Genomic DNA, 15,908 nt, shown 5'->3' with positions numbered 1-15,908 from the left:
TTAATCCACCATGAGCATTGCACATCGCAGTATTTAGCTAGTTACAGTGGAGAGGAAAAACTTCCTTTTAACAGGCAGAAACCTCGAGCAGAACCAGACTCATGTTAGACAGACATCATGCCTCGACCGAGTTGGGTCTGGAAAGACAGATAGAGGGGAGTAAGAGAGAGGTGATAGTGATGAGACGAGTCGTAGAAGCTGTTGCCGCTGGAGTCCAGCACGTCTGTGTCAGCTGGAGTCCAGATCGTCCGCAGCAGGAGGACGTCTACGGCAGCTCAGAGGAACCTACGAGACAAGGGAGCTCAGGGACTCCAGAAAGGTCTATGGTTAGTAACTTTAATGGGACAGGGAGAGTTAAAGTAAGTGATGGAGGGGTTGGGGGGAAGGGGGTGAGCTAGGATCCCAGTGTGTCAGTGTACCAGTTCCCCCGGCAGTCTAGGCCTATAGCAGCATGACAAAAGCTGGTCCAAACCTGATCCAGCTCTAACTATAAGCTTTATCAAAAAGGAAAGTTTGAAGTCCACTCTTAAAAGTGGAGAGGGTGTCTGCCTCCCGGACCCTGACTGGTAGATGATTCCAAAGGAGAGGGGCCTGATAACTGAAGGTTCTACCTCCCATACTACTTTTAGAGATTTTAGGTACAACTAGCAAGCCTGCATGTTGGGAGCGTAGAGTTCTAGAGGGGTAATAGGGCACTATGAGCTCTTTAAGATACGAGGGTGCCTGATTCTCCCTGTCCATCTCTGATCTGTCCTTCTGTATCTTATCTGTTTTATTCTCTTATTTTTTCTTCATGAAAAGCATCTTTGAGTATCTAGACAAGGGCTTTATAAGTCAATAATAATAATCAGAATAATTATATAAATATATAATAATAATAATAATAATAATAATAATAATAATAATAATAATAATAATAATTACAAGAAATAACAACAGCAACAATTATACTACTATTACTACTACTACTACTAGTACTACTACTAATTTTATTATTATTATTATTAATAATACTGTTAGTATTATTATTATTATCTGACAGCAGACTTGTTCATGTTAAAGATTAGCAACATGAACATAGTCATATGTTGTAAACTCTGCTCCTTCCATGTGAACACGCTCACAGTATCTCTGGCCTGGAAACTTGCACTGAAAATGCTGACTCAACCTAACTTTTGGTCAACCTAAAAATAGACAGAGGTGGAGCCAAGGTAAACCTTAGGCCTCCTGAATACCAGTTACATTGTGCATGTCTATGTATCAACAGCACCCCTGATTGTGCAAATGTATGTATAACTCAAGGGGCCACATTCAAAAAAGATGATATATACAGCAGTGACAAACTTGTTAACAGCATGGTTACTTTTGAAGATCCATCCATCCATCCATCTTCTTCCGCTTATCCGGGTCCGGGTCGCGGGGGCAGCAGTCTCAGCAGGGAAGCCCAGACACTCCTCTCCCCGGCCACTTCCACCAGCTCTTCTGGGAGGATACCGAGGCGCTCCCAGGCCAGCTGAGAGACATAGTCTGGACTCCCAGTCGGACATGCCCGAAACACCTCCCCAGGGAGACGCCCGGGAGGCATCCTAACCAGATGCCCGAACCACCTCATCTGGCTCCTCTCGATCCGAAGGAGCAGCGGCTCTACTTTGAGCCTCTCCCGGATGTCTGAGCTCCTGACCCTATCTCTAAGGCTGAGCCCAGCCACCCTGCGGAGAAAGCTCATTTCGGCCGCTTGTATTCGCGATCTCGTTCTTTCGGTCACTACCCACAGCTCGTGACCATAGGTGAGGGTCGGAACGTAGATTGACCGGTAAATTGAGAGCTTTGCCTTCTGGCTCAGCTCTCTCTTCACCACGACAGACCGGTACAGCGCCCGCATCACTGCAGACGCCGCCCCGATCCGTCTGTCAATCTCCCGCTCCCTTTTCCCCTCACTCCGTAACCGAGGATCGGACCGCCAAGGCCCCCGCCTTTGGCCGCCGCCCAATCCACTTCGCACCGGACCCCTGTGAGTCCCCCTGCAGGTGGTGAGTCCACGGGAGGACGGATCCATGTATCCCATTCGGGCTGAGCCCGACCGGGCCCCATGGTTGAAGGCCCGGCCACCAGGCACTCGCCTGCGGGCCCCAACCCCAGGCCTGGCTCCAGGGTGAGGCTCCGGTGGCCCTCCGGACTTTTGAAGATAATAAACTTATTGCATGGATGACTTCATTGACAGGCAGGCACCCTGTAGCAGTTAGCCAATAGGCTAAAGGCCCGCCTCTTCACCTCACACTAGCTTGGACGAGGTTAGGTTGTTTTCAGCATTTCCAATATGGCACCCGTCGACGATTGGCTTTAAAACAGCGCTTCAGAATCAGATGAAGACGTCACGGAAACTGAAGTACATTTTATGCATTCTATGGCATAATTCTTAACTTTTTTATAACGGATGTGTTACAGTGTGCAGAAAAAAGGAATGAGCTACACAGATCAAAACTTCTTTTGTTTTATTTCATGACAGACTCTGAACTTTAAAAAAAATGTTTCTGTAAAGCGACTTTGAGTGCCAGGAAAAGAGCTATACAAATCCTATCAATTATTCTTATTATCAATTATTAAAAATGGGCTTTTTCATATGGAAGTTAATGAGAATGAATTTAGTATTTGCAGCCAGCCTCGAGTGGACACTCGAGGAACTGCAGTTTATGTGACTTTATCTTTCTTACCGCTTTTACTTGAATTCTATTATTATCATTAGCTTTGATCCAACTTATTCATTTTCTTAAATTGCATTTGATTATTTTATTTGATTATTTATTGTTTAATCACCTTTTCTAATTTTCCCGATGTGATGTTGTCCTCTTATTCTGAAAACCTCTTTTATGTCCTTTTATGCTTTTATTTACTTATCCATTGTCATTATATATTTAAATATTTATTTATATTATCTATTTACCCTTGAAAAACCTCTCAACAATGATTTTCTTTTTAAACTCTTACGTTGCATTTTGTTTTGCATTGTTAAAATTCCTCCTTGCTGTCTCAATGCTTACTTTGTTATCTTAATCACGTTTTGTTTGTCAAAACACTTTGTAAACATTTGTTTTTAAAGGTGCTATATAAATAAAGTGATTTTATTATTATTATTATGATGATGCACCCAGGGCCGTTTCTAGCTTCGTGGGGGCCCTAGGCAAGATGCTGTTTGGGGGCCTCTAGTTTGTCAAACTGTGATGAAGAGATTCCTAACCCTTAGATTGTCTACTAAGATGCCACAATCTATTACACTTCATGAGCAAAACAGGCTACAGGTAAAATTAGGCCACTCTGGCAAGTTAAACTGATTTAAAAAACACTATAATACAAGGAAAAGAATCCTCTATATGTCAATAAATACAACAGATTGAGTATTTATAAAAAAATGTTTACTTTAAATAAGAAAATACAACAAACCAACAAGTGCAACAATAAAAACAAACCAACACTTAAAATAATGCTTAATTACCTTAGTCTCACACACAGTAACAGTCACAGTGTATTGTCCTCAAAATGTCTGCTTCCTGGCTTTTTTATTTGCAAAGTCAGCAATGATGTCCTCATATGACAGCTGCTTGCTGGAGGTTCTGAGGTATGTGATGGTCCTGGAGCTTCCTGGACAGAAGGAGGTTCTGAGGTACGTGATGGAGCTTCCTGGTCAGGATGTTTGGGAGATCCCTCTGGCTCAATGTCTGGAGCTCCAAAATATTTTAGAATTGCTCCTGCAAAGACAAAGCTCATTAGATCATCAAGCAAAATAGATCATGAGTGCATATTCCTATTCTATTATTACAGTGATGTTGCAGTAATACAGGAAAATTAAAATTAATTTGTTTTTCTATTAAACATTGTGATTGCAGTGTCCCTTTAAAGCTTTTACCCAATTACAAAATTGTCACTTTAAACAGTTTTTTGCATTAGTTTACACACTGTACTGGTTAAAGTAATAAAACTAAGATAAATGAACCACTGCCACAATAGTCTAAAACAGTCAACACCATGCCAAATAAAATATTTCAATAGAATATTTCTTTGAATTATAAAACAGTAGCACACTTCTAATTAGGGGCCTATAAAATACACACTAAGCTTAGTAAATTAATCCTAAGTAAGGCTAATATAACATTAAGTGTCAAATATGTGAGAGACAACTTCCACTTAACAACGACAGACCACTGAGTCAGTGCTCTGCCATTGCCACTGACTACAACAACATGCCCTCCCTCCCTCCCTCCCTCCCTGTTAGAATCTGAATAAACGGGTCTGGAGTCAATCAGTCATTCCCATGGCAGGACAGGCCAACTTGGCAGGACATGGTCAACTTTCATAAAACAAACAACAAAGCTGAGTTCATGACGGACAAATATTAGCCATCCAGCTAACATTTATCTGACGCTAGCTAGCTGGCAAGCAGGACAAATAAACAAACTTGGGGGAAAAAAAACGGCGTTTCACCTCCACCTCTCCAGCCCACATCACCAACAAACTTACCTTTATCCTTTGCCTGTTTTTCTTCATCAGTTTTCTTTTTCTTCCGTTTTTCCGCACCGCTGGGATAATTCCTTTTCGATGCCATTATGGTGTTTGTTTTTTCTTTTGCACTGGCTAACGGGGATGAATGGTAGCCGTCAATCATTCCCATCATACCTGTCGGCGTTGGTGACGCGGCGCTGGCCCGCTACGTCACTAACTGTGTGACAGTGCGGTCCAACGACCTATTAATTTTTTAACAGCTTATTTTTGCAGTTTATTTTATTTATAGCCAACGTTTATTTTTAAGCATATAAGGGGTGTAATGAACACGAGATACAGATAAAACGGACATTTTAATTCTCCTCAGAAGAGGCTAAACATGCAGTTTTGGGGCCCCCTGGTGGCTTGGGGGCCCTGGGCATTCGCCTAGTTCGCCTATAGCAAGAAACGGGCCTGGATGCACCTATGCACAGACTTCAGTATTCAAAACTGGAAGCTGCCACTTGCTACAGATACAATTAATGATACAATTATAAAAACAGTAACACAAGATGAATCAATATTATCAAAGTTTATTGTCTTGCTGCATTATAACATCTGCATCAAATGTAGTCACATTACTGAAAACGTGGACATTTATTTCAGCATGCAGAAATTCCCAGAAAATATCTTTTTCTTCTTTGTTTGTTCATGTCAGCAGGAGTCCTCAGAATTTGCAGCACAGTCCACAGACACCAGGGGTGCAGCAGCCGCAGCAAAATTTACACTTGAAGGCACGCTTCTGTCTGCTGTTATACGGCATCTGTGATGGACAAAAGACATAAAGAGAGAAAACATCAAGTTACATCTGAACGACCTCATAATTGGTTTAACTCATTCAGTAAACTGAACGTACCATCCATGACTCTACTGAGGTCTCTGCATGTTCTGCAATAGGATTTTCATGGCTCAACGTGTCTTCCAGTTCTTGCACCTGGGAAAATGAAACCCAGTTTAATGTTTTTGTAAGACTCTTTGGACTTACGAATTTGAATGAGTGTCAGTGAAGTTCTTACCTCAGTGACAGGGACAGCAGAGCTCTCCTGGATACAAATGAATGTGAGCACGACGGCTACAACAACTGCAACTCTGAGTGTCTTCATCTTTGTTTGAGAGGTTTAAGTTGTCAGATCCTTGGACTGTTTCAGTGGCTGATTTGAGCTCCTTTGGCTTCTGCTCCTGTGTGATGCTTAAGATGGAAAGTGTGCTGGTATTTATACTCATTAGACCAAAGTTGCTTCATCATATTCACAGCAGCTTCAGTGTAGAACCTGCTGTCAGGAATGAGCTTGCATCACTCTTTGAAGGATGCTGGGAAAATGAGTGCGGGAATTCCTCAGGAGGGTGAAACTGGAAATTCTTACTTTCTGTTTGTCTGTGACACTTATCAAACACTTTTATCCTTATCTGTGACTGATTTGTTTAAAGGGCTGTTCTACCCTTAAACATATTAGAGTTATTTAACATTTGAAGCACATCTGAGCTCTGTACAATGGAAAACCTACCTCACATATAATGATGATACATATTATTTATACAGCACCTTGGGGGATTAAAAATGAGTAAAACAATTGAGCCAATAAAACAGTAAAATAGTAAAATCATCAGATTCACTCTAAACAAATAGATCATAGAAACACAACAACATGTGTCAGGCTTTTGTTTTGTGATACATGACATCCTGGGAAATGATGTCACTTGGGAATAAAAAAAATGCCTCTCCTCTCTGTAATAGATGCCAATCCTCAATAGTTTATTTAACGCACTCATTCTGGTCATGTAGTAAACTATTAGTGTATTGGAAAAACATCTTTTGTTGTTTGGAAAAACAGGAAACACAATAGACTAGACTAGTGTAAGAAACACAAGAGAAAATACACACACACACACACACACACACACACACACACACACACACACACACACACACGCACGCACACACACACACACACAAGGAATAAAATTTATCTCTAATAAACAATAAAAATGAAGGCATAAACATAAACAACTAATACAGAACACAAACAGGGAGGAAACAGGAAGTACAACACAAGGTGATCTACAAAATAAAAGAATAAGTCAAAGACAGATGACAACACAAAGAAAAAACTGAACTAAACAAGAGCAACTCATCAACACAAAAGGTAAATGACAGAGACTGTTTCTATTGTTCTCCACATTGTAGTATCTTCTCTCTCTCTTTCTGCCAGCTAACACACACTCGTCTAGGTAAGCAGGAATAGTCAATATCACCATCCAATTCCCTTTCATTGTCACCATGTTGCATTATAGTAATGTCAGCTTTCACACCCTATGCAGAAAACATGGTTCTTTTATAATGTGTGGATCAGCTTGATGCATTTTCTGCTGATAAATAATGAGGCAACCTGCATGTGGGAAGTCATTTGGTCGAACACATCAGAGCAAAGGCTCATGGGCCTGTTAATTAATTTTATAAACAGTGTTTCAATTGTTGTACAGTTATGTTGTTAATGCTTCATAGTGGAACATGTTTGAAGACACTAGTAGTTTTAGCAGCTATAGTTCTTGTCCCAGGTATCGAGGGTTCGACTCCTGGCCTCGACCATTTGCTGCATGTCTGCTCCCACTCTTTGCCTCCCACATTTTCTGTCTCTCTTCAGCTGTCCTGTCAAATAAAGGTAAAAACTATGCCCAAAGTGTCATTTTAAAAAAACAAAAAAAACTACACCTCTGACTCTGAGCTTACTCTACTTCCCACAATATGATGTAATAATCAGAATAATTATATAATTATATAATAATAATAATAATAATAATAATAATAATAATAATAATAATAATAATAATTACAATAAATAACAGCAGCAACAATTATACTACTATTACTACTACTACTACTAGTACTACTACTAATTTTATTATTATTATTATTATTAATAATACTGTTAGTATTATTATTATTATCTGACAGCAGACTTGTTCATGTTAAAGATTAGCAACATGAACATAGTCATATGTTGTAAACTCTGCTCCTTCCATGTGAACACGCTCACAGTATCTCTGGCCTGGAAACTTGCACTGAAAATGCTGACTCAACCTAACTTTTGGTCAACCTAAAAATAGACAGAGGTGGAGCCAAGGTAAACCTTAGGCCTCCTGAAAACCAGTTACATTGTGCATGTCTATGTATCAACAGCACCCCTGATTGTGCAAATGTATGTATAACTCAAGGGGCCACATTCAAAAAAGATGATATATACAGCAGTGACAAACTTGTTAACAGCATGGTTACTTTTGAAGATCCATCCATCCATCCATCTTCTTCCGCTTATCCGGGTCCGGGTCGCGGGGGCAGCAGTCTCAGCAGGGAAGCCCACACACTCCTCTCCCCGGCCACTTCCACCAGCTCTTCTGGGAGGATACCGAGGCGCTCCCAGGCCAGCTGAGAGACATAGTCTCGACTCCCAGTCGGACATGCCTGAAACATCTCCCCAGGGAGACGCCCGGGAGGCATCCTAACCAGATGCCCGAACCACCTCATCTGGCTCCTCTCGATCCGAAGGAGCAGCGGCTCTACTTTGAGCCTCTCCCGGATGTCTGAGCTCCTGACCCTATCTCTAAGGCTGAGCCCAGCCACCCTGCGGAGAAAGCTCATTTTGGCTGCTTGTATTCGCGATCTTGTTCTTTCGGTCACTACCCACAGCTCGTGACCATAGGTGAGGGTCGGAACGTAGATTGACCGGTAAATTGAGAGCTTTGCCTTCTGGCTCAGCTCTCTCTTCATCACGACAGACCGGTACAGCGCCCGCATCACTGCAGACGCCGCCCCGATCCGTCTGTCAATCTCCTGCTCCCTTTTCCCCTCACTCCGTAACCGAGGATCGGACCGCCAAGGCCCCCAACTTTGGCCGCCGCCCAATCCACTTCGCACCGGACCCCTGTGAGTCCCCCTGCAGGTGGTGAGTCCACGGGAGGACGGATCCATGTATCCCATTCGGGCTGAGCCCGACCAGGCGCTCGCCTGCGGGCCCCAACCCCAGGCCTGGCTCCAGGGTGAGGCTCCGGTGGCCCTCCGGACTTTTGAAGATAATAAACTTATTGCATGGATGACTTCATTGACAGGCAGGCACCCTGTAGCAGTTAGCCAATAGGCTAAAGGCCCGCCTCTTCACCTCACACTAGCTTGGACGAGGTTAGGTTGTTTTCAGCATTTCCAATATGGCACCCGCCGACGATTGGCTTCAAAACAGCGCTTCAGAATCAGATGAAGACGTCACGGACACTGAAGTACATTTTATGCATTCTATGGCATAATTCTTAACTTTTATAACGGATGTGTTACAGTGTGCAGAAAAAAGGAATGAGCTACACAGATCAAAACTTCTTTTGTTTTATTTCATGACAGACTCTGAACTTTTAAAAAAATGTTTCTGTAAAGCGACTTTGAGTGCCATGAAAAGTGCTATACAAATCCTATCAATTATTCTTATTATCAATTATTAAAAATGGGCTTTTTCATATGGAAGTTAATGAGAATGAATTTAGTATTTGCAGCCAGCCTCGAGTGGACACTCGAGGAACTGCAGTTTATGTGACTTTATCTTTCTAACTGCTTTTACTTCAATTTGATTATTATTATTAGCTTTGATCCAACTTATTCATTGTCTTGAATTTCATTTGATTATTTTATTTGATTATTTATTGTTTAATTTATTATTATCATTATTTTTCATTAGTTATTTTAATGTTCCTAATTTATCCTTGTCACTTTTTCTAATTTTCCCGATGTGATGTCCTCTTATTACCTCTTTTATTGTCCTTTTAATGCTTTTATTTACTTATCCATTGTCATTTGTTTATTTATATATTTATTTATATTATCTATTTACCTTTGAAAAACCTCTCAACAATGATTTTCTTTTTAAACTCTTACGTTGCATTTTGTTTTGCATTGTTAAAATTCCTCCTTGCTGTCTCAATGCTTACTTTGTTATCTTAATCACGTTTTGTTTGTCAAAACACTTTGTAAACATTTGTTTTTAAAGGTGCTATATAAATAAAGTGATTTTATTATTATTATTATGATGATGCACCTTTGCACAGACTTCAGTATTCAAAACTGGAAGCTGCCACTTGCTCCAGATACAATTAATGATACAATTATAAAAACAGTCACACAAGATGAATCAATATTATCAAAGTTTATTGTCTTGCTGCATTATAACATCTGCATCAAATGTAGTCACATTACTGAAAACGTGGACATTTATTTCAGCATGCAGAAATTCCCAGAAAATATCTTTTTCTTCTTTGTTTGTTCATGTCAGCAGGAGTCCTCAGAATTTGCAGCACAGTCCACAGACACCACGGTTGCAGCAGCCACAGCAAAATTTACACTTGAAGGCACGCTTCTGTCTGCTGTTATACGGCATCTGTGATGGACAAAAGACATAAAGAGAGAAAACATCAAGTTACATCTGAACGACCTCATAATTGGTTTAACTCATTCAGTAAACTGAACGTACCATCCATGACTCTACTGAGGTCTCTGCATGTTCTGCAATAGGATTTTCATGGCTCGATGTGTCTTCCAGTTCTTGCACCTGGGAAAATGAAACCCAATTTAATGTTTTTGTAAGACTCTTTGGACTTACGAATTTGAATGAGTGTCAGTGAAGTTCTTACCTCAGTGACAGGGACAGCAGAGCTCTCCTGGATACAAATGAATGTGAGCACGACGGCTACAACAACTGCAACTCTGAGTGTCTTCATCTTTGTTTGAGAGGTTTAAGTTGTCAGATCCTTGGACTGTTTCAGTGGCTGATTTGAGCTCCTTTGGCTTCTGCTCCTGTGTGATGCTTGAGATGGAAAGTGTGCTGGTATTTATACTCATTAGACCAAAGTTGCTTCATCATATTCACAGCAGCTTCAGTGTAGCACCTGCTGTCAGGAATGAGCTTGCATCACTCTTTGAAGGATGCTGGGAAAATGAGTGTGGGAATTCCTCAGGAGGGTGAAACTGGAAATTCTTACTTTCTGTTTTCCTGTGACACTTGTCAAACACTTTTATCCTTATCTGTGACTGATTTGTTTATACAGCCCTTGTGGGATTAAAAATGAGTAAAACAATTGAGCCAATAAAACAGTAAAATAGTAAAATCATCAGATTCACTCTAAACAAATAGATCATAGAAACACAACATGTGTCAGGCTTTTGTTTTGTGATACATGACATCCTGGGAAATGATGTCACTTGGGAATAAAAAAAATGCCTCTCCTCTCTGTAATAGACACCAATCCTCAATAGTTAATTTAACACACTCATTCTGGTCATGTAGTAAACAATCAATGCATTGGAAAAACATCTTTTGTTGTTTGGAAAAACAGGAAACACAATAGACTAGACTAGTGTAAGAAACACAAGAGAAAATACACACACACACACACACACACACACACACACACACACACACACACACACACACACACACACACACAAGGAATAAAATGTATCTCTAATAAACAATAAAAATGAAGGCATAAACATAAACAACTAATACAGAACACAAACAGGGAGGAAACAGGAAGTATAACACAAGGTGATCTACAAAATAAAAGAATAAGTCAAAGACAGATGACAACACAAAGAAAAAACTGAACTAAACAAGAGCAACTCATCAACACAAAAGGTTAATGACAGAGACTGTTTCTATTGTTCTCCACATTGTAGTATCTTCTCTCTCTCTTTCTGCCAGCTAACACACACTCGTCTTGGTAAGCAGGAATAGTCAATATCACCATCCAATTCCCTTTCATTGTCACCATGTTGCATTATAGTGATGTCAGCTTTCACACCCTATGCAGAAAACAGGGTTCTTTTATAATGTGTGGATCAGCTTGATGCATTTTCTGCTGACAAATAATGAGGCAACCTGCATGTGGGAAGTCATTTGGTCGAACACATCAGAGCAAAGGCTCATGGGCCTGTTAATTGATTTTATAAACAGTGTTTCAATTGTTGTACAGTTATGTTGTTAATGCTTCATAGTGGAACATGTTTGAAGACACTAGAAGTTTTAGCAGCTTTAGTTCTTGTCCCAGGTATCGAGGGTTCGACTCCTGGCCTCGACCATTTGCTGCATGTCTGCTCCCACTCTTTGCTTCCCACATTTTCTGTCTCTCTTCAGCTGTCCTGTCAAATAAATGCAAAAACTATGCCCCAAGTGTCACTTTAAAAAACTAAAAAAACTACACCTCTGACTCTGAGCTTACTCTACTTCCCACAATATGATGTCAGATCAGTGTGACTGGAAATAATGTGCCTCTTCTAAAGATAAGTGTAATGTTTCAGAAACAGGTGACTGTAGATATTCTTTGTGTTATGTAAGTTATGTTAAGAAACATGGGGTGAATAATGAATCAGGTAAAGTTGGTTATTGCTCAATAAATGTATCAAACTGAAGTTGCTTGAAATTCAAGTCAGTCAGCCAAACTTCTACAGTAAATGTATCAAATCACAGCAAAGATTGCACTCAAAGCAAACCAATAGAAGGTCAAAACAGTTAATGATTTGTATGGTAGAATATCCAGTCTTTCGTTCCTGAGGACTTTCCCATTCTCATTCCCAGCATCCCTCACAGAGTGACACAATCATTGTCACTGTCACTGCTGTACAGTGGGTGGTTTAGGTGAGTATAAATATCAGCACATCTCCCATCTCAACCATCAAACAGAAGAAGCAGTCAAAGGATTTGAAGAGTCCCCAATAAACTGACCGTCTCAAAGATGAAGACACTCAGAGTTGCAGTTGTTGTAGCCGTCGTGCTCACGTTCATTTGTATCCAGGAGAGCTCTGCTGTCCCTGTCACTGAGGTAAGAACTTCACTCATATTCATGCAGTTTGATAAATATTCATGGCTGTCTTACAAAGATGCTCAAATTCAGTTTGATGTTCAACAGGTTCAACTGAAAGAGCCAAATAACAATGACAGTCCAGTTGCAGAACATTCTGAACACCCAGAGGCCTCAGTGGATGCATGGATGGTATGTTTAGTCCAACAGATAAAATGAAGCACATTATTATTCCAAGAGTTCTTATGCTCTTTATATTTAAGAGAGTTCATAAAAGTGATTGTTGTTGATGATGATGATGATGATGATGATGATGATGATGATGATGATGATGATAATGAACACTTTTAACTCTTCACTCTGTCTTTTACACAGATGCCGTATAACAGCAGACAGAAGCGTAGTAGGAAGTGTAAAATTTGCTGTGGCTGCTGCACCCCTGGTGTCTGTGGACTGTGCTGCAAATTCTGAGGACTCCTGCCCACACCAACACTTAATGTGGTTTATTGTTTTTAGTAAATGTAACACCTTGTTGCTGAGTTAAATATATATCCATTCAGATTTGGTCATATTGTGTGCTCAGTGTGTGCCTATGTTACAGTGTTTGACCAATAAATATCAATGGTTCTTTAAATTTTGAGTAAAATGTCCATAATCTTACTTTTGTTCTAAACATCTCTCAAAACAGTCCCTGTAAATGATACAGAACCGTTCTCTGAAGTACACAACCTGCATGTGGGAAGTCATTTGAACTTTGGTTGAAACACATCAGAACAAAGGCCCATGGGACTGTTAATTGATGTTATAAACACTGTTTAGCAACATTTCAATTGCACAGTTATGTTGTTAGTGATGCTTCATATTTGTGCACGCTTTAAGACATTTTCAGTGTCTTATAGTCTCAGTTGACAAGTTTGACGAAGTGAGCGTGGATGCCGCTGCAGATAGAGACCTCTGGTCATTGTACGGTCTCAGGGTGTGAATACAGTTGTGCTCCTATTGTGAAGGAAAGAGAAGAATCTGGTCAAAATATATCTCTAACTCTGAGCATTACACCACTCAACTATGTGCCACAATATGATGTCAGATCAGTGTTACTGGAAATAATGTGCTTCCTCTAAAGATAAGCAGAGTGTTTCATAAACAGGTGACTGTCATAAATATAATTTTGTTAGTCTTATGGATGTTATGCTAAGAAACATGGGGTGGATAAATGATATAGGGCAAATTGATTTTTGCTCAACAAATGTATCAAACTTAAGTTGCTCAGACTTCAATGGTCAGTCAGCCAAACCACTACAGTAAAAATATCAAATCAGAGCAAACCATAAGCAGGTCAAAAAAAGTTAATGATTTGTATGTCAGAATTTCCTGTCTATCGTTCCTCAGGACTTTCCTTTACTCATTCCCAGCATCCCTCAGATAATGAAGATATCATTGTTACTATCAGTACGTACTGTACAGTAGGTGGTTTAGGTGAGTATAAATATCAGCACATCTCCCATTTGAACCATCAAACAGAAGAAGCAGTCAAAGGATTTGAAGAGTCCCCAATAAACTGACCGTCTCAAAGATGAAGACACTCAGAGTTGCAGTTGTTGTAGCCGTCGTGCTCACTTTCATTTGTATCCAGGAGAGCTCTGCTGTCCCTGTCACTGAGGTAAGAACTTTACTATACTTTTTACAAATAAATTTGCTTTAAATGTTTTGCATAGGCAGTAAAAATTGGTTTCATGCTCAACAGGTTCAAGAACCGGAAGAAATGATGAGCAATGAGGGTCCAGTTGCTGAAGAGCAAGATACCGCAGGGAGCTCGTTGACGGTACGTTCAGCTAACAGAATTAGTTCAGCCCAATATCGAAGCAATTTAGATACAAATGGTAGTGTTGTATTTCCAAGTGCTTTAACACTCTGTCCACAGAAGCAGAGAATAAAAAGCAAAGTGACTGGTGCTGGTGATAACCTCTTTGCTCATGACTTTTGTCCTCACACAGACTCCTTCCAACCCTGGAGAGAAGCGTGGCATCGAGTGTAGAATTTGCTGCGGCTGCTGCACCCCTGGTGTCTGTGGACTGTGCTGCAGATTCTGAGGATTCTTCAAACAATATTTAGACTCACAAATACGACTTGATCAATTGGATCATTCATGATGAATGTATTTATGCTTCATTCTTGTTGTTTTGAGTACCATAACATAAACTTCATGATATGCTGACTATTTGCTCACTGCAATTTCATAAAAACACAAGTGAAGTAGCAAATACAATGTGTTTCACTGAGTCACTTCATCCCCATATATGTACAACTTCCACATTGTTATATAAACAATTAGCTTTTTTATATTCAATGGACTCAGTACAGTTCAGAATCAGCTTTATTCGCCAAGTATGCTTGAACACACAAGGAATTTGACTTTAGTAAACTGTGCTCTGTTTGTACAAGGCATAAGAATAGGAATAAGAATAAGAACTACAATAAAAAATAAAATAAAAAATATAATAACAATAACATCAGCTATAAATACAAGAAACAAAAAATAGGCTTGACTAATATGTACAGGCTAAAATAATATGATAAAGTGCAGTGGTGAGTAGCAGAGGTAGTTTTTACATTATAAAAATAGAAGTTAAATAATAAAATAAATAGAAATATGGAATTCTGCTTTGAGAATTGTTGCATTGTATATCTACATGTATATTTACAGAGAGTATTTATCTGACAGGTATGACACTGTTATGGTTTAGTGTTCATCAGAGTGACAGCCTGGGGGAAGAAACTGTTCTTATGACGGGTTGTTTTGGCGCACAGTGATCTGTAGCGCCTGCCGGAGGGGAGGAGTTTGAAGAATTTGTGTCCAGGGTGTGAGGGGTCAGCGGTGATGCTACCTGCCCGTTTCCTGGCCCGGGACCGGTACAAGTCCTGGATGGTGGGCAGGTCGACACCGATGATTTTTTCTGTACTCACTACTACTTCAATTCTCTCATGCACGGGACATATCTATTTTATTTTCCTGCAGTATTTGTGTGCAACTTGCAAATGATCATTTCTACATCTCCTTCTTGTCTCTGCAAACATACAATATGAAGATTTTTGAGACAGGAAAATGATACCAATGTATCTACAGGTTTATATGAGGGAGATCAGTGGAAACAAGTCCAGGTGATGCACAGATAAACAAAGGAGGACCCATGTGCAGAGCTATAAGGACTCTGAAACACAACAGATAAAACTAAACGTTCCTTTAAGTGCCCATAAATAATAATAATAATAATAATAAACTATTAAGACTAAATACACACTGGGTAACGAGCAACAGGTGTGGGCACAGGTGAAACTAATGAGGGTAATCAAAGCAAAAACTATGCCCCAAGTGTCACTTTAAAAAAACAAAAAAACTACACCTCTGACTCTGAGCTTACTCTACTTCCCACAATATGATGTCAGATCAGTGTGACTGGAAATAATGTGCCTCTTCTAAAGATAAGTGTAATGTTTCAGAAACAGGTGACTGTAGATATTCTTTGTGTTATGTAAGTTATGTT

At 40.0% G+C, this 15,908-nt stretch overlaps 2 protein-coding genes across 2 annotated transcripts; both read right to left on the bottom strand.

The window, feature by feature from the left end:
• Nucleotides 1-5,050: 5,050 nt before the first annotated feature.
• Nucleotides 5,051-5,834, bottom strand: LOC117823064 (hepcidin-like). Its single transcript, XM_034698109.1, has 3 exons — nt 5,550-5,834; nt 5,390-5,467; nt 5,051-5,296 (listed from the first exon to the last, which is right to left on the bottom strand). The coding sequence occupies exons 1-3, from the start codon at nt 5,634-5,636 to the stop codon at nt 5,201-5,203; spliced, it is 261 nt and encodes an 86-aa protein (XP_034554000.1). The 5' UTR covers nt 5,637-5,834; the 3' UTR covers nt 5,051-5,200.
• A 3,867-nt stretch (nt 5,835-9,701) lies between these two features.
• On the bottom strand, nt 9,702-10,508 carry LOC117823055 (hepcidin-like). Its single transcript, XM_034698098.1, has 3 exons — nt 10,201-10,508; nt 10,041-10,118; nt 9,702-9,947 (listed from the first exon to the last, which is right to left on the bottom strand). Exons 1-3 carry the CDS (start codon nt 10,285-10,287, stop codon nt 9,852-9,854), a joined length of 261 nt encoding a protein of 86 aa, XP_034553989.1. The 5' UTR covers nt 10,288-10,508; the 3' UTR covers nt 9,702-9,851.
• Nucleotides 10,509-15,908: the final 5,400 nt, after the last annotated feature.

The sequence above is a fragment of the Notolabrus celidotus genome, chromosome 12 (assembly GCF_009762535.1).
Source record: "Notolabrus celidotus isolate fNotCel1 chromosome 12, fNotCel1.pri, whole genome shotgun sequence".
Taxonomy (NCBI): Eukaryota; Metazoa; Chordata; class Actinopteri; order Labriformes; family Labridae; genus Notolabrus; species Notolabrus celidotus.
Note: the sequence above shows the minus strand (reverse complement) of the source record. Positions and strands in the feature narration are given on the sequence as shown.